The sequence below is a fragment of the Danio rerio genome, chromosome 10, assembly GCF_052040795.2.
Source record: "Danio rerio strain M-AB ecotype USA chromosome 10, GRCz13ab, whole genome shotgun sequence".
Taxonomy (NCBI): domain Eukaryota; kingdom Metazoa; phylum Chordata; class Actinopteri; order Cypriniformes; family Danionidae; genus Danio; species Danio rerio.
The window spans coordinates 40,748,531-40,773,255 of record NC_141030.1 but is presented as its reverse complement, the minus strand read 5'-3'; the positions used below and the strand labels follow the sequence as shown (position 1 = coordinate 40,773,255).

Here is a 24,725-nt window from a genome sequence, read left to right as displayed (position 1 = left end):
TTATAAATTTCAGTTTTATCGTAAATAATAAGGTATTTTCTTCACTTTCAACATGAAGTAACAGAACATACAACTTAAGAGGCTCAGAAAAATGCTCATCGTAGAAGAAAATTTCAGACGGCAATTTAAGGTTTACGGCACTCTTTAACTATAGTCAGTGTCTTTAGGATGACATACCAGCAGTTCATGACTTCTGAAAGAGGGTGTCCTTGAGTAAATCTGGCCCAAAGTGTGCAAATGTCTCTATTAAATGTCTCAAATGTCTCTAGTAGTTCTACGATTGACAGAATAAAACCCTTCCTGTGAAAACAATCGATACTGTCGGTGCAATAGCCCAGTGGTTAACACGCTAACATATGGTGCGTCCCGAGTTCTTGGACCTTCCCGATCCTACACCCTTTTCTCTCCCACTTCACTTCCTGTCAAACCACTGTCCTATCAAACAAAGTCAAAAATGAATCAATCTGTTAAAATATATATATAAAAATACAGTAATAATAATTCCTTACATTTATATAGCGCTTTTCTGGGCACTCAAAGCGCTTTACACACAATGGGGGGGGGATCTCTTCATCCACCACCAGTGTGCAGCATCCATCTGGATGACTCAATGGCAGCCATTTTGCGCCAGACCGCACACCACACACCAGCTGATTGGTGGAGAGGAGACAGTGATGAAGCCAATTGGAATATGGGTTGGTTAGGAGGCCATGATGGACAGAGGCCAGTGGGCAGATTTGGCCAGGATGCCGGGGTTAAACCCCTACTCTTTTCGAAGGACATCCTGGGATTTTTAACGACCACAGAGAGTCGGGACCTCGGTTTAACGTCTCATCCGAAAGACGGAATACATAGGAATAGAGTCGATACACATTTCTCAATGCGAATGAAATGGCCAATGCTAAATGCTAATGGCCAGTGATAAATAGCTAAACTGAGTAGCAGGGTTTCATTGTAGCAGTCCTCCATAGACAGCAATTAACCTGCGATGCTTAAAGTCCAGAAAAGGAACCAAAAACCTTGTTAAACTATCATGTGTCTTCAGGGGGTTCAAATGTGAAGCTCCAAGAACAATTCTGTACACCAAAAATGTGTACAAACAACTTTATTTGCCTGTGTTTGTCACATCATGGTGTGCATTTACTACAGTTAACACAACATTTGAGTAAACACACACCCTGGCCTGATGACGAAGAGAAGATATAGGTGAATAAAATCATATTTATAGTTTTTCTTTGCTGCACAAAGTGTTTTTGGACCTTCAGATAATTAGTTGAACCGTTGAAGTTTTTGCTTTCTTATTTGGACTTCGGATGTCTCGGGACCCTTCCTCTCTATCAAAATTCAGATTTTGTATGTCTGTAAATAGTCTCTACATCTTTGTGAATTTGATTTTACATTGACACGTAACTTTTTTTTTTTTTTGAACTCTCAAAGAACGAGTTCAAGTCTTGTGTGCATTAGCACAGATGTTCCCACTTACAGTTTTAAGGATCAGTATAGACCTTTTTCATGGCTGCTGCATGGAGGGTGCCTTAGCGACCAGCGTCTTCCGGTAGAATGCTAAAAACTTCCGTTTACAGCGTGTACAACTGGTAATTTGCGCTCCGAAAATGGGTTTCAATAACGTTTTTAGTGGATAACAGAGTGTTTTTGTGACACACAACTTAGAAATGTGTCTGTTAAAGCCGTTATAATCTGTCACATGTGGTTCAAGCGCGTCAGAAATACGAGAAAAACGTTCTCCTAGTTTACGTGTCTGCCGTCAGAAATACTGTGTGTTTGTGCGTTCCCGGCCTGTCAGCTGTTAGCTCGGCGGCTCTTTAACACACACACAGAGAGAGAGAGAGAGAGAGAGAGAGAGAGAGAGAGCAAACCAGAGTACTGGCATGAAACTTAACAGGTATGAAAGTCGTGCAATTTACAAAAATGACCAATAAAAGTCTGTTTTTGATACTCTGCTGGCTGATTTGCTGTTCATTCTAATCGCGAGCCGTTTGTGTTTTATTTCGTGTGTTGTTTTTACCACGGTTTGTGTTTTTCTGTCATTTTGAAATGACACTAGCCTATATTTTCACTTTGTCACAGTTATTAAATCAGTGTGTCAGTGGCACAGTACAGGCTACGTGTGTGTGTCAAACATTTTGGTGAACTACATTAGTTTGGGCTGGTTATATATTTGATATAAAGAGAAAATGTTGACTTTAGCGATGACAAGGCTTCATTTAAACTGCAGAATATGCCGTCTGACAACGAGGGGAAAACGCCTCACAGCAGCTGTTTTCCATCCTATTAGATCACATTTCTTTAAATGATCAGTCCAGGAGATGGTGCTGATGGACAACAGTATTAGTTCAAAGAGGATAAAAGCAGGTAAAATAGATTAAAACTATCGTTTCAAAGCTGTCCAAATGTGACTGTTTACACGCATCAGCTGCCGACCGGAAGTTCTTCGCATTCTCCTTGCGCATACACGCAAAGCATAATGGGTAATTTTGCGTTCCAAGAAAAAGGTCTATAGATGTGATTTTGTATTTAATCACTATACTTGCTTGGTATTTCTCATGTAAGCATATATGATTTGTATGTGATTTGAGATGCATACATGAGAAATACTTAGCAAGTATATTGACTGGCTTACTTCTACAATCAACATATTTCTTGAAACAAAACTCACCCTATAGGTGACATTAGTTTTTCTAATGCCTTACTGCTACTTTGTAAAGTCTGGCAAATAAATTTGTCAGAGAGAAAAACAAAAACAAAACTCACCATTCTTTTAATTACTTGCAATTTTCAATTCCGTTTAACCAAGTGGTGAATGTGCTAAAACATCTGTAGCATATTTTATTAAGTCCCTGTCATAGTTTGCATTGCAAACACTCCTTATGCAAATTAGGATTGACATAAATTGTTTATTCACATGAATGATCTCCATTTGTCTTTAATAATACAAGTTAATAATTAATTCAAGTTTTAATAATACGTTTTCCAATTAAAAATATTTTACTCATCAAGTATGTATTAACTTAACACTAAAAACATTTACAAAGTTGCAATAGATTGTTACAAATACATAATGTTTTTATTTTACATAAATATTTAGATGTTTCCATAAAAGTATTGAGCAGCGTATTCCTAAAATACTTTCATATAATTGTGTTATTGAATAATGCAGACTTTAAACAATCTGCTAAAACACTTTGGGCCCTATCATACACCCGGCGCAATGTGGCGCAAGGCGGAACGCAATAGTCTTTTACTACATTAAGCTTGGCGCAAGGGTCATTTTGAGGCATTGCGCCAAACTGTTTAAATAGCACATGCATTTGCGCTCAAATGTACACGCTAAAAAAAGCAGGCGTGTTTTGGCGCGTTGCTATTTTGAGAAACTGTAAATAGTCTGATCTTTAGACCAGAACAAAGTCGGTCTATTGTCTGGCGCAAAGTGCGCCTGGCTTACACACTACACACAAGATGCAATACGCAAATATCTTTACATATGAAAAAGAAATAATATATTAAGGATATATATAGGATATAATAAGGATATATATAGGATATAAATATAAATGATTAAAATATTACAAAACATATTAATTTCTAGCTTACATGAATTTAAAAACCACTGTCTTCAAACTTTCTTCATCTCGGAGGCTTTTTCAGTTCATTCAATTTGCTTTTGTATAATGTTATTATTATTAGCAGTATTATTTATTATATGCATATTTATATTTGTTTTATTAAAAACAAGCTTAGATTTGTCCACCTGTCAGGTTCTAGACCATATGGGGCACAGCAGGTGTATTAGGAAATAACTCAGTATTTTGACCAAACTTTGTTATTATTAATCATTTATTCGTTTGCTGGAAATTAGAACTGAATTTAGAAATAGTTTTGAAACAAATCTTTGCGCTTAACAAACGAAATTAATTATTTATAGGCTAATTGATGCCTGTGCGGTAAGGTTTCTCTATCTACAAGAGCAAAAGCGAAAGTGAACTTACTTTACGTCATGTTAATAGCAATGTGCTTATGGCGCGACGCAGCTGGCTCTTAAAGGTAATGGAAGATGAGACTCTGATTGGTTTATTCTTAAAACACACCTATAACTCATTAAGAAAATAAACTCAACCCTTTTAGTCCATGCGCCATGGCGCAAAGCGGATTTTCCCGTCCTTAAGTTAGCAAAAAGGCGTTCTGACACGCCCTGAAAGCGTTTGCGCCGCATGGACCGTCAAAATAGAGCCCTTTGACTTTAACATTGATAATAATAAGAACTGCAACGAACTAAACCTTTTTTTAAGGCACAATTACATCAGTTTTTATGCTAAAATGCAAATAAGCTACACTATACTGTTTCTGCATGAAAATACTGAAATTTCTAGGTGAAAAAGTTTTCTACATTAAAATATTTTAAGCTTATCAGCAGGGTTTTTTTCAGTAGTTCAGTCTTGTTTCCTATCCAAGTTTAAGGGAACAACAAATAATAACTTGACTTCTAATTAATCATTTGGTATCAGAAATGGCTATTATGATAGGCAAAGGCCTCTAGATTATCCACACATCTCTGCAATGACTCAAATAACTTATTAATAAAGTCATCTGGAATGGCAAAGAAAGCGTTCTTGCAGGACTCCCAGAGTTCATCAAGATTCTTTGGATTCATCTTCAATGCCTCCTCCTTCATCTTACCCCAGACTTGCTCAATAATGTTCATGTCTGGTGATTGGGCTGGCCAATCCTGGAGCACCTTGACCTTCTTTGCTTTCAGGAATTTTGATGTGGAGGCTGAAGTATGATAAGGAGCGCTATCCTGCTGAAGAATTTGCCCTCTCCTGTGGTTTGTAATGTAATGGGCAGCACAAATGTCTTGATATCTCAGGCTGTTGATGTTGCCATCCACTCTGCAGATCTCTCACACACCCCCATACTGACTGTTACTCCAAACCATGATATTTCCTTCACCAAACTTGACTGATTTCTGTGAGAATTTTGGGTTCCTGCGGGTTCCAAAAGGTCTTCTGCAGTATTTGAGATGATTGGGATGCAGTTCGACAGATTCATCTGAAAAATCTGGCACTATTATAATGATCAACTAGAAGTCAGGTTATTATTTGTTACAATTGAGATCAACGACAATACTTTGTCAGGTAGTGTATATGCTATTTTTATTTTTATTAATATTTAGATTTTTGTGGCTTTAGTTTAGTTTCGAATGTTATTAATTAAGCTTTATTCCAATTACCATCAAAATGCACTTGACATGGGCAGTGTTTTCAGAGCCAAAAAATGCTGCTGTTGTCTAAATGAAAGACTTAAACACATCAGTTTTAAGTTGAATTGATGCATGTGCAGGTCATTCATGCAGCGTAAATGGCTTTATTCCAGCAGAATGTCAGGCATTTCTTCAGTCGTGGTGTGTATGTGAATGTGACAGGAAACCCTAGCAATTTTTTCTGACAGGTCTGATTGTTTGTGCTGATAGTTACTAGCCGGACAGGTTCCGGCGGCATTACTGTAGTGAGAAAAACAGCACTTAAACACACACAAACCTCACACCCTCTCCGCTCCTCTTAGCTTTGAATGAATGAACCGACAGGCTCTCCTCAGCCTTTTGTGTGCGGCTCTAATCTCTGGGCAAATCTGAGCACACTTTTTAACTGAGGGTTACTGCGTGAGCGTGTTTGACAATGACAAATCAAGGAGAATTAAGGTGAAGAGTTCAACGTAATGTGCAGTCATTCTTTGGGTTTGCAACACAATGCCTACAGACCTGAAACACCCTTATATCAACACCTGTTCATTTTTAAGCGATTTGGTTCGTCCCGTAGAACAACAATGTGAAATATGCCATTACACAAACATAGCCAAGATGATTTACATACATGTAGTTTTAAAGTGGCACTTTTTTTGGCATATTCAAGCATGTAGAGTTGAAATATACAGTATGCTCATAGATCACCATGCTAGCAGTGTGGTGTACGGTAAAAGTTAAGTTTTTATGCCAATTTTTAACAAAATAAGGCAAAATGTTGCATTATAAGTGTTATAACCAAGTTAACAGAGTGTTATAACTCTTTTGGCATTTTTTTTAAGAGTTCAAGCATGTAGAGTTGAAATATACAGTATTCTCAAAGATCACTATGCTAGCAGTGTATTGCACAGTAAAAGTTAAGTTTTCATGCCAATTTTTAACAAAATAAGGCAAAATGTTGCATTATAAGTGTTATAACCGAGTTGACAGAGTGTTATAACTTTTTTGGCATTTTTTTTTTAAGAGTTCAAGCATGTAGAGTTGAAATATACAGTATGCTCAAAGATCGCCATGCTAGCAGTGTGGTGTACGGTAAAAGTTAAGTTTTCTATTTATTTTTATTTTTCGAATTTGGCATCCCACCGCACAACATGACATGTTTGCTAATGCAACCGGTCTCTTTTTCAAACCGGGAACCCGTGTGAGGTCATGTGTGCCGTAGGTTGGTTAATCCCCTATAGAGTTGGGCAGACATGTGTGGGTGTGGTCAAAAGCTGAGGGGAGGAGTTAATTGTTAAGTTCAATTCAATTCATCGTTATTTCTATAGCGTTTCTACAATGGAGATTGTGTCAAAGCAGCTTCACATAGAAGTTCCAGTAAATTGAAATTGAAACTGTGTCAGTCCAGTTTTTACAGTTAAAGTTTAGTTTAGGTAACTTCAGCATGGTTTAATTTTCACTGCTGAAAGTCCAAACACTGAAGAGCAAATCCATCAATGCACAGCTCCACAAGTCTCAAACCAAGCAAGCCAGTGGCGACAGTGACGAGAAATAAAACTTTACCAATTGACGAAAGTGAAGGAAAAAAAACCTTGAGAGAGACCAGGCTGACTATAGAATACACAAGACATGTCACTTGTATAGTTTTGAATGGGGAAATGTATAACGTCAGTATGGCTTCTTTTATTACAAGAGCCAATTATTGATCGCTAAAGGCTGACAATTGTTTAGGGGAGGGGCTCGGATCAGGTGTTGTGTTTTACGACAGTTTCTGCAGTTGTTATGAACACTCTGGGGTCAGCAAATGTACTGGATCCTCAGAAATATCCACATTAGTGGTGTCACGATGCTGGAATTTGGTACCAATCGGTACAAAAATTTCTAAAAACATTTCCTGCTAACATTTGATCGCGTTCTTAAACAGCTTTGATTTGGCATTGTGTTCATGTGCTCAACAGAAATAACTGTTCCCCGTGTCCGCCTTGTCAGCAGATCCTTCAGCCACTCTGCTCCCCAGCTTTGGAATTCACTTCCTCCTGATCTCCGTAGTTTAGACTCACTTTCACAATTTAAATCTAAACTCAAAACACTTCTGTTTAGAACAGCTTATTCTCTTTAACCTGGCTGCATTTTTTAAAAATGTGTATTGTATTCGATTGACTTTTATTGTGTTTTATTTGAACTGATTGTTCTAGACCTTGAGTGTCAAGAAAGGTGCCTTTAAATAAAATGCATTGTTATTAATATTAATAATAAATAAGATGTGAATATTTAAAAAAATGTGATGTTTTAACATTGTAAAAAGTTTTAAAATGTAGTGTACTCTACATTTTTTTGCCTAAAGAATCAACCAACAGGCAATAAGTCTCCTCTGCAAATTTATGTCAGTCAATATTTGCATTGCTATTTTAAATAACCCCCGCTGAATTTCACGAAGACTGGAGCTCAATGGGTGTCTTATTTCATGCGCTCTGAGGGCCTGTGGCGTATGAATGTCCTCCGACTGCTCTGAAACAGTCTGTCCATGAATGGCTTCATTAACTAGTATCAGATTAGATTATGTAATGGATTGACTTGGCTGCACATCAGGCACTGAATACAGGAAGTGTCTTTGGTCTGTCATCAGTGTCTGCAGTCTTTCTGTTCAGATCTCTCTTTATGTCTCCGGTTTGTTTTCTGGCGATGACCCAGAAGTCTTTCTGGAGCTGTCAGGGCCAAACGGAGAAGGCCTCAATGTTGATGCTGGTCAGCGAACACACTTGGCCTTCCGTAGGGGTCCAGGAAGTAAATGATAATTCTCTTGGTTTGGATCGGCGGGTCAGTGTGATGACCAGCTGTGGTTTTTGGGCTGATCTACGTTGGTGTTTGGCAGTAGGATTGTGTGAACTGTCCAGTATTTGAGATCTTACTGTGAGCCTATGACGATGCCAACACGTTCACACTCCTAAATGATCACATATGGACGCTCGGGTATGACTCTTTGGCGTTATTTTTTAACACACTGTGACTTTGTTTAAAGTCTGGGTGAAAAGGAAGTTGGTGGTTCGAGTCCCGGCTGGTTCAGTTGGCATTTCTGTGTGGAGTTTGCCTGGGTCCTCCCACAGTCCAAAGACATGCGCTATACTGTAGGTGAATTAAAGAAACTAAATTGGCCATAGTGTATGAGTGCATGTCTGAACGCGAGAGTGTTTCCCAGTACTGGGTTATGGCTTGAAGGGCATACTTTGCGTTAAACCACACCTGCCAACAGTCCCGTTTTTCTCGGGAGTTTTCCGTATTTCAGACCCATCTCCTGTATTGTTCTATCTCCCGGAAAACTCCCGGAATCCCCCCCACCTTCAGCATTTTGGTACGGTCCGGCCCGAAACCTAGTGCTTGTTCGAGCACCAAACCCAACGCGCACCCATCCCTCCCCGCTTTTCAGTTCGCACAAACGCCTCTGCTCTTTAGTTCGCGCAACACCCCCCACTTCCCGCTCTTTAGTTTGCGCAACAACCCCCCCCTTCAGTTTAAAAAACCAAACTCCCCCCAACTACCACTCAACCATGGGTCTCCCGGATTTCCTGAAACGAATGTTGCAAAGGTTTGCATTAAACATATGCTTGAATAGTTGGTGGTTTATTTTAGTATGTTGATCTACTTCTGACTGAAATGGAATATTAAGTATGGGGCGGGGATTTCTTTCGCGCATCATTCCCTCATAGCTAACTAACGATAAGAGGGGTGTGGCTAAGGATATTAACATACAGTTGCTATGAAAGCCCTCAGGCACACATCAACAAATGGATCGTCACTCCAAACACAAAAGCAAGTGGTCTTTAAATAAAGATGATCAAAACAAAGAGGATTAACTTGCAGAGATTAATTGTTCACCTTAAGATTAAGAATGAGAGCTAGCAAAATAAACATTGTAAATTTTGATTTCATGCAGACTTTAGTACGCTCTTCTTATTTCGTTATGCTCTACATTACAGACGAGGAATACTGAACTCGCATTTGACATGTTTTACAAGTGAGCAGTAAAGCAAACAAGTGAAAGGAATCTGGATGGACTACAATGTCTTCAAACTGTGTGTTTTGGTAACACACAGGTATTGATGTATACCTTGTTTTGGCCTGCTTTCTCACAACACGTGCCTTAAGCATCACGTTCAGTCAAAACTGAAGGCAAAGTTCACTCAAAACTGAATATTCGGTCATCATTTAGTCACGCTTTTACTAGTCCAAAACCTGTGTGAGTTTCTTTCATTGTGTTGAATGCAAAAGAAAATATTTTTAAGAAAGCTGGAAATCTGTAACCATTGACTTCCATAGCATTTGTATCAATGGTTACAGGGTTTCAGCTTTTGTCAGAATATCTTCTTTTGTGTTTAACAGAACAAAGAAACACACGACTTAGTGGGGAATAAATGATGACAGAATTTTTATTTTTGGGTAAAATATCCCTAAGTAAATACGCGGAGCTAGTGTTTCTTCCCATACTGATAAACTTCTGGTGAACGTTTAATGTGGCTTTTTTCCATTTTATACGGTTCCTTTTGCAGCATCAATATTTGTAATTAAAATATAATCAGTTTAATAGACGTCAGTGTTCATTTAGTTGCTCAATAGTAAAACAAGATGAAAAGCCGTTTACTCGCACGCACCCATCAGGATTAGCAGGCTAGCACAGAAGCTCCATTAAATATACTGGGGTAAAATAAATGTTCATATTTTAAAGACATGGCGGGGAAAACTGTAATTTAATGCAGTGCTTCTTGTACAATCTTGTACAATCCCACTTTATATCGGATATCACTTAGCCATTGGAGATCGCTGATTTTTTAAGAAAACAGACCATAAATGTGCCGATTTTGTAATGGTATACAGTTCAACGGAAGCGCTTGACCCAGGTTACTGACAAATTAAAAGTCCTTTAGCATACTGCTGCATATACCCAATTCAACCTAGAGTCTTTACACTAAAAAAGCAATACAATCAAATGTGTTTTGCACAACTAAAGACTTGACTACTGTAATGGTTTATATATTGAATTAGATCAAGGGTGCTCACACTTTTTCTTATGAAGGGCCAAAAACCAAACTTGATTCAGGTTAGTGGGCCAAAGGTAAATATAGTTGCCATGGCTAATTTCCTAAAAAAAAACAATCTCATTTATAACTGAATGGAGTTACACTAGTTTTTGCCTTGATTTGCTCACCGATGTCATCTGCAACTCTCGATAGTCCTCTATCAATAAAGTGATAGAGGACTATTCATTATTTACTGTACATTTTTAAAAAATCACAATTATTTACAACATTTAATTGAAGCATTTTATTTCAGTTAGTCTTTTTTTTTTGTAGCTCATGCAATGAAACAAACAAACGAACAAAATGGGTTACATTAAACTAGAAAGGATGATCTCTTTTAAAGGCATTTGCTCCATCCTTCTTACTCTTTTCTCAGATAGGATGGTGGACCGAATCAAAGGTTACAAAGGGCCAACTTTGGCCTGCGGGCCCTACTTTGGATTAGATCAATCATCTCTTCAGCATTTACAGTTGGTTCAGAATGCAGTGACAACTAGTTAAACTAGCCCTAACTCTAACCATAACTGGGTCTAGCGTGAGCATATTACCCCAGTCCTCACTTTGCTCTACTGGCTTCCAGTTCCTTTTAGAATTGAAATTGTTAATTGTTTTAAAGATTTTACATGGGTTTGCGCCACCCTATTTGACTGAGCTTTTGTACGGTCAAAAAACAGAAATGTGCGCACATCTAGAAAAATCTTGAAGGCAGGTGCACGATCAAAAAACAAACATAAGTAGCAAAAGATTCAAAGTAAATCGGCACACTGCCACTTTAGCTCTCAAAAAAAATTTATTTGTCAAAATTACAAAAGCACTACGTTTCGACCGACATGGTCTTCATCAGGTAAAGCGTAGCAAATAGTCCCTGAAGGTAACTATAGATGTGGTCAATGCGCACAGTGTAATTTTACAACCAAATGTCAGTTTTTTAGTCATCCACATTCAGGTAAGCAATTAAAGATTAAAGGTGTGATTTCATGCAACACAAAAAATGTGATCTATATGATTAAATGTCCTTGTGGTTTAGCCTATATAGGTAAAACAAGACGGTGTTTAAAAACACGAATTGCTGAACACAGAAGTAATATACGATTAAACGATCAACGAAATCCTATCGCCGTTCATTTTAATGCATTGAAACATAACCTTGCGACTTTGCGATATATTGGCATTGAACAAGTGAAGGTGCCGAGAAGGGGTGGCGATGTTGACAGACTTTTATTACAGAGGGAAGCGTTTTACATTTACACACTAAACACTTTATCCCCGAGAGGTTTGAATTTAGATTTTGATTTAAAATCCTTTTTGTAAGTGTATTTGCATTCTATATTGTTGTATACTTTTCCCAGAGATGGGTTGCGGCTGGAAGGGCATCCGCTGCGTAGAGACTTGCTGGATTAGTTGACGGTTCATTCTGTTGTGGCGACCCCGGTTTGGTAAAAGGGACTAAGCTGACAAGAAAACGAATGGATGAGTTGTTGTGTACTAAATATGTACATAATGTTTTTTGCCCCTAGGTCTACTGGCCTTGTGTTTGATTGATGTGATTTTGTGCATATGTGATGCGCTATATCTATTTAGCCTATAGAATACTGTCTCCGAGGAATTCTATAGTGAGAATTTGTATTTGTATTTTAAATGTCTGTTTGTAATGGTATGCATGTTTTTCAGATTGTTTAGATGTATATTATTGTATGCAAATGTTTCTGTTTACCGGCTTGTTAGCTGATTGTGATAATTGACTGCAGGTGCTGTGTAGAGCTGTTTGACTATTTCTGGAGGACTTCCATTTGCAACGCTTTACCTGATGAAGACCATGTCGGTCGAAACGTAGTGCTTTTGTAATTTTGACAAATAAAATTTTTTTGAGAGCTAAAGTGGCAGTGTGCCGATTTACTTTGAATCTTTTGCACGGTCACACACCTGTTAGAGCTATGAGGCCATCAAAATCAGGTGCTTCTAGATATCCTGAAGGCATGGTTGAAAAACAAAGGTATCTGAGACTTTTCTGTGGCCTCTCCAAATTCATGGACAGCTTGCCCACTTATATAAGTGCTCAAACTATTGGTCTTTATAAATCAATGCTTAACACACACCTGTATGGCGTTTACTTCTAGTTAAGACAGTGACATGTTTTTCATGTGGTTTAACAGTGGATATGTACATTTACAGCATTTTCCTGTTATTTTACGATTTTTAACCGTATTTCAGAATAATGTGAAAAAAAAGTTAAATAAAAAAAGTAAAATTCCGTAAAATAACAGTTTTTTTTACAGTGTACAGTGTTTTTTGTTTTATATTATTTATTAGTTTTTTTTCTGACTTTATGAAGCACTTTAATCAACAATTATTTTTTATCTGCTAATTCAAATAATTAAATATGCAATTGAATTAATTACTGTTAAATTTGACTCTTTATAAAGATATTGCTACCTATAATTAGCTTGAGGCTTGTATTCTTACATCATAAGGGTACTTTTCCATAACATACATTTTTTGCCAATTACTTTATAGAGAGATGCAACAAGATTATACATGCTGTTGGTATCTGCCTGCAGACCTTGTGCCCTCTGGATGCTTCTGAATGAGAAAAGCATCTGTTTTTATGTTTGCATCTACGTGTAGCAGGTGTTTAAAGCAACCTATAGTTTGGCCTGTATAAGAATGTTTCCACCTCCTCTTCTACAGTCCCCTATGTTTTCAGTGTTTGTGCGCAATAGAAAAGGTAAAATAAATTGCAACTGAAAAAGACTGACCATACTGTGCTAAAGACCATGTCCTGGATTCCCCTCAAAGATCAACTCGCGCTATGATAATCTTCTCCATGCTATATGCTTTTATCCTAGATTTTTGAAAATCCCTTATGTATAGCCTATCTTATATTTCAATATGCAGCAAATTCATATTTAAAATGGATAAAATTGATGGTTTTCCTCTTCGTTAGCTCATGGTACTATCAAACATTGGATTAGCAAGACTAAGAATAATCAGGCTTTGAAAGAAGGAGGTGCCATGCTTCATTAACATAGCAATGAACAGGCTTCTGGGAGGAACTTTAGTCTTTAGACCTCCCACCATGTGCCATTATGTGCATGTTAGACAATCCTCACCTTTCTCCATTCTATTAATGATTTAGTGTCACATTTAAATGTGTTTAGAAGTGTGTGTAAGTGCAAGTTTTGATGCATAAATGTATATACACAGCTGAAGTCAAACTTATTCATATAAATAAGATCAAAAGACAGAGACAACAAGCTTTCCCACTGGAGAAACTTCTTCAAATATAGTCGGGAAATATTTGAACAATATATATATATATATATATATATATATATATATATATATATATATATATATATATATATATATATATATATATATATATATATATATATATATATATATATATAGTTCAGATATTTCCCAAATGATGTATAACAGAGCAAGGAATTTTTCACAGTATTTCCTATAATATATTTTCTTCTGAAGGAAGTCTTATTTGTTTTATTTCGGCTAGAATAAAAGCAGTTTTTAATATTTTAAAAGCATTTTATGGTCAATATTATTAGCCCCCTTCAGCTATATTTTCTACAGAACTAACTATCGTTATACAATGATATTTAACCTAATTAACCAAGTTAATCTTTTAAATGTCAGTGTGTAAGTAAGTGATGTATGCTACTTAGTCCACTCCTGTGTTTATATGTACTGTGATCAGTTACTATAGTTGAGAAATGAAATAATGCTTGATAAAGTTCACATCAGTCTTTCATTCAGAGCATCAAACTCCTGAATAATGTCGACAGAATGCAAAAGCGTTGCTTTCAGTGAAAACAGCCGATAAGATGTGAAAACTCACTGATCCATCAGGATTTTCGACAGGGACCACACAGAGAGACAAGAGATCCATCTGCACAAAGGAGCTAATCAGATTAAGGAGCCCACCGCGTCCTCCATAGACAACTCCAGCCTGTTTGTGTTCTATTTTGAAGCATTGATATGATATGATATGATATGACAGGCCTAGCCTGGTCTACAACCCTATCAAACTGTAAACCCTTACATAGTGTGTGTATGTGTTAGCCAATCAATCACCAATATTGTTATGTGCAGGGTTGGGTAAAGATTGCATGGACCGGAAGTTGCTGAGACTTATTTCAGTGCGCTCTGCTGCTTGTTCAAACTACTTATTTAAAATCAGCTGAAACAACACAATTCTTGAGATGTTTTTGGGACGACTTAATTGTTTTATGCAAAACAGGCTCATTCTGAAAATGTAGTCCCGCGGACGTTTCTGGAGACCACGAATGATGTAGCTGGAGGTACATATGGCTGCATTTCATTTTTTGAAAGTGATTGATACGGGACGGTATGACGCCGTTCTGTTGGCGCTTACCGGCTGACCGCTTCCCTCCATGAGGAGGGCTTTCCCACCGCTACCAGTTTGTCCAGTTAGCTCATCGTTTATGTCGACGGGCTTGAGATGCAGCGAGGAGTTGACCACAATGACGACCGGGTTTGAGTCAGGGGAAAAAAATCAGGTAAAACAAAAACAGAATCCAAAAAATAAAACCAGCGAGTGAATAACAGGGTGAGAATGTAGTAAAATCCGAAAAACATGGTAAAAATCAAACGAGGGCTTTTCTTTTTCTGGATGGCTTTTGTAAATTGTCGGTTGGGTTTAGGGAAGTAAGCAAGTGGGCGGGTCAATCGGTAAAATTGGTTGGGTTTAGGTATGGAAGAGGGTGGGTCAGTAGATTGGCCGGTCGCTCAGTCAATCATTTAGTCATTCAGTTGGTCGACAACGGCTTGGTGGGTATACGTGAGAACAGCGCGGGGACGAACAGCACTTACAAGTGGCAAGTGACATGAAATGTGAAAAAGCGCTTACAGCAGCCTCTCGCAGATTCACAAAAACAAAAACTGCAAAAAATACGTAGCACCCGGTACATATTTCGGGGTCTTCAGAAATGTTTTCAGAATGAGCCTTGGCTGGTTTTATGTTCAATTCACTTTGCATTTTATTTACTGTGCATGTTGACGTACCTCCAGCTAAAATGGAATATTGAGTAGGGGGCGGAGCTTTTTTTTTTGCATTATTCCCTCATAACGAAGTAACAGTATGTGGGTCGTAAAAATATTGTGACTGAACAGATGTCAGGACCACCACTCCAAACACTGAAGTAAATGATCAGACTTTGATTGAAGATTACCAAAACAGTGGTTTAACAAAATATACGTGTTTGCAAAATAAACATTGTACATTTGGATGTCACACAGACTTAAAATCATATACAGGCTCTCCCACTGGAGGAATTTCTTCACATACTGTAGAATTATTGGGCTAAATACTAGATTTGTTTTGCATATTCACTATTCAATTCAATACACTACAGGGACTGATAATGGTTTTAGTTCAGGACTGCCATTAGGGAGAACTAAATTAGTTCCTACTTCAGTGCAGGCTCTAATCCAACACAAAAGAAACTACAGTGGGGTAAATGGGTACTCCTGTATGCCACATGGAAAAGCTATTTTGCCGCCTTAAGTGGTGTTAGTGAGGTCAGCAGGGGTGCTCAACCTGTGGTCTGTGTGGGTCCTAATAACCTAGTATAGTGATGGGGACTCTATACTGCTCAGTGATCACCGTCTTTTGGATGAGATGTTAAACCGAGGTCCTGACTCTCTGTGGTCATTAAAAATCGCAGGATGTCCTTCGAAAAATAGTAGGGGTTTAACTCCGGCATCCTGGCCAAATTTGCCCACTGGCCTCTGTCCATCATGGCCTCCTAAACTTCCCCACATCATAATTGGCTTCATCACTCACTCAGCTGGTGTGTGGTGTGCGGTCTGATCGAATATGGCTGCTTTCGTGTCATCCAGATGGATGCTGCACACTGGTGATGGATGAGGAGATCCCCCCAAAAAATGCGTAAAGCACTTTGAGTGTCCAGAAAAGTAAATGTAAGGAAATTTAATTATTATTATTATTATTAAATGTCCATTAACTGGATGAATGCATGCTGCAATAAACACCGGCCCAGTATTTTAAAGTGTTACAAGGCATATACATTAATTTACCTTGTGGTATTTACCTGTTGCTCAGTGATATTTAGCTCTACAAGTTGATTTAGTCCTACATTTTTTTACTCATTCGTTTGCATTCCATCTCTGTTACCACAAAAACAATCAACACACAACCTCCAGTTGTGTATTTTGTTCAGTGCAGCACTTCATGTTGCTTTTTGTCATCTTATATCACTTCAGAGTTCCTAGTAATGATGTGAATGCACCCAGGATATAGTCCTGGGGGAAGTAATTTAGTGGGGAACTGATCACGGTGGCTATTTTCTATAACTTTGTTCCTATATCTACTCAAAAAACACTTGAAAGTTTCTAGTATTGGTTTATTTGAGAGAAGTACTAATATATAACAATGGCATTCTTCAACTTTATAGCACAGCACAGCTTGACCAATCATGTATTCTCATTGCAGCTCTGTAAAGTTTGTTTGATGCATTTAACAGCATGACCTGTTACCTGTAATGTTTAGTTTCCAGCTGCTATCAAAAATAGCTTAGCTTCATCACTTCATACCAAGATGTAGTGCTAAAGAGATTTCTAGCATGTATTAAATGTCTCTGTGGGGTGTTTCAGTGGTGAAAAGGTATCCCTAGATATCATGGGACAGTGTTTGGATAGTTACCTAGCAAAGCTTATAATACTTAGTGTTGGAGGTTTGCTCAAATGCTAGTTAACTCAGGCCAAAAGTTATGAGCTCATTGTGAAGTGTGCACAACATCTCCCTCTGGTGGATCTACGAGGAAGAGCAGTGTTTTAATATGCACATGTTGTCGCCCTCTTGTGGTAGGATTTGAACATGTCGTCTTGGTTGAATAAGTTTGTGAATTGAGTTTGCCTGGATTTTCTGAAAGAACAGTAAAGCTGATTGAATCCAGTTTGTTATGTTTATGTTTACATATGTGTCTCTGTATGTGTGGCCAGGGAGTTTCTGGGGTCTACATGGTTATTTATATCTCTGGTGCCCTGCAACAGCTGCTATCCCCTCCCCTCTCGATGCTAAACCCATGCTCGACGTCTCTGTCGTAATGTCCTGTCCCACGTTGAACTCCACTCAAGACGTCTGCTCATGGATCTCTACTTGATCACCTGCTTAACCTAACAGAGGCAATACAGTGCGTCTACTTTCTGTGTGACAGGTATAAGAATCAAGATTTAAAGCTTGCCGGACAGCCTGTGTGTGTGCTTGTTACTTAAAATTGTGGCCTCTTCTCATGTGCTCTATTTATAGTCAATGTTCTGGTGTATCATGAAAGCTCAGTGCTGTTGCCTGAAACTGCACCTTCACTTTCAGACTGACTTGTTTCTGTGTTACTAGTTTGCATTATTTTTGTTTAGTTAGTGAAGAGTTTGATTCACATGGACTCTATTTGGATCTATTTTTGTACTTCTGTCATCATTTACTTAAATAACAACTTGGATTTTCAGGAAGTTTGGGATATTGCATGAATCATCAAAACTAATTTCTCTTGTCATTTTAGAGACAGCTCAAGTTGTCATTCATATACTTAAAAATGAAGAAAGAACAAGGATAAAACATAATACAATAAAAATCATGAGTTTTGAACATCATGAGACTGACAAACACATAAACAATAACAGAATTGTCATTTTTAGGTTGACAAGTTCCAAATTGGCAATGTAAAGACGATAACTGATCGCGTTTTTGTTTGGCTAAGCGAGTGTTATGCTGTAAGTCTATGTTAATGATTCTGCTTAATCTTTTGATGCTTATCCATCTCTCTTCTTTTGTAGCTACACATTTTACCCGTTCACCACAGGGTCCTAGTACCCCCAAAACTTCACCTGAGAAAACTACCCTCACTGTCACTGATCTTGAATTATTCCCCTTCTCGGATCCAGCCCTCCTCTGTTCCCCTTTCCTTTCTTCTCCTGCCCTATCCTGAACTGTTGGTTTCTCCATGGCCTTCTCGTCTCGTTTCTCATTTTGGGAGAAAAAGGGAAGTACAGTTTCATGCTGTTTGCTCATGAACTTATCGTGTGTGCAGGACAGGTGAAATCAAACCAGTTCCTATTACCTTGAAAACTCCTGCTTTGTCTTAAAAGAGTCCTTAAGTACTTAAAGGGATAGTTTACCCAAAAACAAAAAGACCCACTATTTATTCTCCCTCAAGTGGTTTCAAACTTCACCACTAAAGAAGATATTCTGAAGAAAGCTGAAAACTTTCCATCGACTTTCCACAAATACTATGGAAGTCAGTGCTTTCCAGCTTTTTTCAAAAATTCTACACTATTTTAAACAGTTTTCTTATGTGTTACATTTACATTTAGTCATTAAGCAGACGCTTTTATCCAAAGCGACTTACAAATGAGGACAAGGAAGCAATTTATACAACTATAAGAGCAACAATGAATAAGTGCTGTAGGCAAGTTTCAGGTATGTAAAGTGTAAGAAGCAAAACATTAGTAATTTATTTATTTATTTACTTTTATTTTTTGCGGCTGGTCTTGTTGCTAAAGTGCTTCTCCTTCTAATTCAACCTACTATGCTGAATATACTCTTTACCTGGCGCTTGGACATGCCTCGAGAGTAAAAACACCAAAAACTGAGGCGGGGGGCGCGAAACCGTCCGCGATCGACACACAAGCTCTTACAGTAACCTAGAAAACAGTGAGTAAACTTTCTAGTAGCAAACACAGACAACTGAAAACAAGTTTAAATGTCCTAGAACCACACACAAACAGCTGAAAACAAGTCTAAATGGATTTCATCGACAGATTTGCTCTTCAGTGTTTGGACTCTTAGTAATGACTTCAAACCACACTGAACTGAGCTAAACTGAACTGAACTTAAACACTAAAAACTGAACTACCCTGATCCAGTTACTATGACCATTTATGTGAAGCTGCTTTGACACAATCTACATTGTAAAAGCGCTATACAAATCAAGGGGGGGAGGGGGGGGGGATCACAAACAGCTGATAACAGCTAGAACCATACACAAACACTGAAAACAAGTCTAAATGTACTTACACGCTGCTGGTCTTGTTGCTAAAGTGCTTCTAAAGTGAAGTTCTTCTAAACAGAAGAACGTCAAACAGGTTTGAAAGAGGAAAAGGGTGAGTAAACGATGACAGAACTTTCAGTTTTGAGTGAACTATCCCTTTAATTTTCTAGTTAGCGTTGGTCTGCTGTGTATTTGAAGCTTAGTTTTTAGTACAGCTTGGAAAATAAGTATTGAGCACATCACTATTTTTCTCAACAACATAAGGTGCCGTTGACTTGAAATTTTCCGCGGATGTTAGTACCAACCAAAGAAATCCATACATGCAATGAAAACAAATCTAATTAGTTTACAAGTGAAGTTGTGTAATAAAAATAATACGACGCAAAGAAAAGTATTGAACACATGAAGAAAGGGAGGTGTAAAAAGGCAGTGAAAGCCCAGACAGCAACTGAAATCTCTCAGTAGTTCTTCAGCAACCCTCTGCCCTTCCTCATCGTAAATGAATATCAGCTGCTTCAGTCCAACATCTACATTAGCAGGAGGATGGAGATGAAATCAGGATGGACATTTCAGCAAGACAATGATCCAAAACACAGCCAAGGAAACTCTCAAATGCTTTCAGAGAAAAAAAAACAAGCTGTAGAATGGCCCAGCCAATCACTTGACCAATAGAAAATACAAAATAAATTTGACAAGAGACCCACAGAACCATCAAGATTTTTACACTCTGTTGAAGTCTGTGATAAAAATCACACCTGAGCATTCCATGTGACTTCATTCTTCATCTGAGAGGTGTCTTTAAGTTGCCACCACCAAAAAGTCATTAGTATTATACACATTTCAGTATTTTTTTCTTGTGTCATACAATTGTTATCACTTAAAATGTTTTTTTTTTTTTTTTTTACCAAAATCTGGTTCAATCTCGTATCAACAGCTCCTTTAGAAATATTATTCCCAGGAAAAAAAAAACATGACATGCTCAATACTTATTTTCCCCACTGTAGCTGAAAAAAGGCAGATGTTAAGCTTTATTCTTACAGAGAAATAATATCTGAACTACATCTCTATGAGAATCTATGAGTCAACAAAGTGTAGATTGGGATAAGAGAGAGAAAATATGGTTATATGCTACATCCAGAACAACATTAACTTTACCACTGTGTTCATCTTCCTCACTTCAGGTGAAAGATGAAAACGTACCGGGTGCTAAAGGCTCGAGTGTAAGTGTTTAAGCGGCATCTTCATTACTGCATGACTCTGAGTTCAGAAGGGTGCCTGTTCAGAGATCAGATGAGCTCACATCTCTTAGCACTCAGCATTTGTTATTGTGGCTGGGGTTCACTTGAAAACACATCCTTGTGTGTTTACTTCACATATATCATCGGGAGTTGCTAAAGATGGGGTTTGTTTTGAAAAGCCTTTATCTTTTACGAAAGCTGTTGGCTTCCGGCCTTGCATTTTCTCTGTAATTGCTGTACTTTGTCTGTAATTGCTGTCACCACTGGCTTGCTTAGTTTTGGGACTTGTGAAGCTGCAAATCAATGGATTTGCTCTTCAGTGTTTAGACTTTTAGGAGTGAAAATTAAACCACACTGAACTGAACTAAACTAACTAACAATTGAATTGTTTGAAATAGGGCTGGGCGATATGACAAACATCTCTTCAGTCATATCCTGATATCACGTTACAGTACCATTTATGTAAATTCAGTTCATTAATAGTTTATTTCACAAATTCCGGGATTAATTTTCATCCCAAAATAATAAACACCCCAACCCCAGTCTATAAGTATACAATACAGCGATAATCAAAACTACTTTTTAGTTACAATATGTTCCTTTGGGGAAAATAATTCCCCATTAAGGGACAGAAGAAAGGGCCCTAAATCTTGTGAAATTGTCCAATGTTGCCTTTTAAAAGACATCTAACTCATTCCAAGTGCAAAGTAGATATCAATTCTTAAAGCTATAGTTTAGCAGTTGAAGGATTAACATTTTTCCAGTGCAATAATAGTAGCTTTTTTGCTGTTATCAAACAATATGTAAGAAATCTCTGTTATGCACAGCTCAGTGAATTTGTCAGAATGCGCTAATATAATAAGTGCTACATCAGAATCTACATGTAGATAAAGAATATCTAAAGGGAGTTTAAGGTAAAAAGAGTCTGAAATTGTTCTATTTATTGAAACGCATGCTAATGGACTACTGAACAAAATTCTTATCCAAGTTATAAACTCATCTCCCAAATCAAGGACAGCAAACAAGTAACCTCACTCCACTCGGATAACTTGCTTAATTTACTCTAACCTGCCTAGTTACCCTAATTAACCTAGTTAAGCCTTTATATGCCACTTTAAGCTGTATAGAAGTGTCTTGAAAAATATCTGGTTAAATATTATTAACCGTCATCATGGCAAAGATAAAATAAATCAGTTATTAGAGATGAGCTATAATGTTTAAAAAATCAACGTGTTGAAAAAAATCTCTCCGTTAAACAGAAATTGTGGAAAAAAATAAACAGGGGGGCTAATAATTCAGGGGGCTAATAATTCTGACTTCAACTGTACATTAACCAATTTATTAATTAATTTATAGAGTCTATTAGCAAGTGTTTTAGATAATATTTTTTATCAACAATGAGAAGGGAGATGGGTCTTAAGAAGGGTCTGTACGCCACAACTTCTTTAGGATTTTTACCTTTTTAAAGAAATGCTGTAATAATAGCCTCAGAAAAAGTTGGTGGTAGTCCAGTTATTTACAGTTGCTGAAAAAAGCCTTAAACAAATATGGAGTAAGTATGTGGCTGAATTTTTTTATATAGTTTAGCTGGCAGCCCATTGGGACCGGAAGTTTTAGCGGTTTTTAAAGTATTTATTGTGATCTTTAATTCCTCTAAAGCAGGGGTGTCTAAACTCGATCCTGGAGGGCCAGTGTCCTGCATAGTTTTGCTCAAACTTCTTTCAACACACCTTCCTGAAAGTTTCTAGTATACCTAGAAAGAGCTTGATTACCTGGGTCAGGTGTGTTTAATTGGGCTTGGAACTAAAATATGCAGGACACCAGCCCTCCAGGACCGTGTTTGGACACCCCTGCTCTAAAGTAAAGTCTTTATTAAGAGATGCCCGGTCCTCTGAAGATAACTCGGGGAGATTACATTTATGTAGAAATGATTCCATTGTTTGTGAGTCCAACTCCGTGTCTGAGGTGTATAGCTTTGAGTAAAATTCCTTAAAACATTTGTTTATCTCTTTATTTGCGATACAGTGAGTCCCACGTATAAATTAATCTTTCACTATATATTATGCGCAACTGTCTAACTAGTCATTTATGGGGTTTCTATCCAAATTGAAAATATTTTTTCACATGATGAAAAGTTCTATTCATTTTTTTTTTTTACATTTTAAAGTATTTACTGGATCGCATGTGATCATATTTCACTTTATTTAGAACATCAGGGCAATGTTTGATTAAAAAAACAAAAAAACAAATGATGTCAGGTCTAAGCAAGTTTTTAGGGTATACGGCGGTTTGGGAAAAGTCAAGGTTTTAAAACTGCCAAAATTTTCTGTAATTCCATTCCTAAGGTATGTGTAAGTTTTTAATTTACATTTATTTTATTTTTTTAGGACAAAAGTATCTCCAGCAGAAAATATCCAAATATGCCGTTTTAAACTGTAAAGAAATCTGTGTTTTTGAAACTAACAAAGACAGCAGTCAAGTCAAGAGCTGCGTCCCAAATGGCACACTATACACTATGCACTCATGCACTATGTACTCATGCACTTACACACTCAACAGCATAGTATATGTATGTAGTGTCGTCCCAAATGGCACACTATTGTTTTTTTATTAAGCGGAAATTCAAACCGTTTCCCTAATGACGTTTGACGGACGCCAAATCAGTGAAATAAACGACCGAATTATCAAATAATACCTGCCGTGAGTATTGCCACATTCACCATCGGGAGGCACTATAATCACTCTCATAGGAAAATTTTTGCTTTGCTCCGCCCCTTCCGCTACGTAAGCTAACCTGCGGTCGTTGAGTGCGTGAAGTGTCCATCATTACACACTTCATTTTACCGGCTGAATGAGTGCATCATCCGGGAAATTAAAGTGCACTTATGATTTTTAGAGTTTTCAGTGTGAACACACTACTTACACTATTTATACTACAAAATGGCATAAGTAGTAAGTATGCGGCCTAAATAGTGCATAAGTATGCGATTTGGGATGCAGCTATGGATCCATTTAAATTATTTAGCCTGACATGTATACTGCTCAAAAAAATCATAAATCTTTCAAAAAATAAAATATATTGTGTTCAAGGGAAATAAGTGGTTGTTTTTTTACCTAGACTTTTAAAAACAACATATTTTAGAGCAGTGAGCACAATACCATGATACCATGGAACCGTGATATTTTCATCCAAGGTTATCATACCGTCAGAATCTGAATCCGGCCCATGCCTAGTCAGGTCCAACATAAAAAAAAAAAAAAAAGCTAAATAAAATGCTAAATGTAAACATTATACTTTTTAAGTTTGTAACTTTCTCACAATGCTGCCTGAATCACAGTAATGGTGTGTAGTACTCTTTTATAAATAATGAAAGTAAGTAAACAATGTATTTTGTGACACCACAATATAAATATACATAATATAAAATTAACGGCTTTTTATTTTGTCCACACAATATATATATTGTCATGTTGCACAGCCCTAGTGTGTATGTAGTTCATCTATTTCTTCTTTCTATTTCTTCACCTATTTAATCCAGAGGAATTTGTGGAGTAGTATTGATTGAAAGGTGGCCTTTTAATAGGTATTGGCAAAACAAAGTGGCTTCCAGAACTTGTGCTGAATGCTCAAATGTTCAGTTGTTAACGTACTGTAGTGTTCATGTTTATGTCAGAGTGATGGTATAGTATGTTGGTGTTTGTTTGGCACTGTCCTGCTGCTCTACTCTAGTGGGTGGAGCCTGCTGACATCACACCCTGCCCCTTTTCGTCCTCCAATCACTGCTGTAGTGTAGAGGAAGAAAGAGAGGGAAGGAGCAGGAGAAGGATGCTGAGCTAAGAATGTGCCTGAAGCAAATGTGTGAGAGGGTTGCAAGTCATCATGGAGGTATCGGACTGGGGGCCTGTCCAGCACTCTCAGAGTGCTGCTGTTGCTTTCAGCATCCCGCAGAACAGCGTGCACAGCTGGAAGAGCACCAGTATCATCACCTTCAGGATAGACATGAAGGTCTGTCTGCATAAAAGAGCTCGTTCTTAGCACCTTAAGAATAAATGTGCACTATAAACTGTCATTTTAAAGTGTGAAATGATTATGAGGTCTTTGGAATAC

The 24,725-nt window shown here is 37.6% G+C and overlaps 1 protein-coding gene across 19 annotated transcripts in view; it reads left to right on the top strand.

Moving 5' to 3' along the window:
- Positions 1 to 24,725, top strand: part of myo18aa (myosin XVIIIAa) — a 124,669-nt gene that overhangs the window by 15,774 nt on the left and 84,170 nt on the right. For 6 of the 19 annotated variants that reach the window (XM_087271181.1, XM_087271171.1, XM_087271179.1 and 3 more), the window contains exon 1: positions 22,787 to 24,623. The exons of 6 other annotated variants lie outside the window; for them this stretch is intronic. In XM_087271181.1, the coding sequence (XP_087127307.1) occupies positions 24,498 to 24,623 (126 nt within the window). In that variant the 5' untranslated portion in view covers positions 22,787 to 24,497. Of the gene's footprint in view, positions 1 to 17,417; positions 17,550 to 18,165; positions 18,376 to 20,560; positions 20,600 to 22,786; positions 24,624 to 24,725 lie in introns of those variants that run through there. 7 more of the 19 variants (XM_087271173.1, XM_087271164.1, XM_087271172.1 and 4 more) reach the window with 3 other exon arrangements.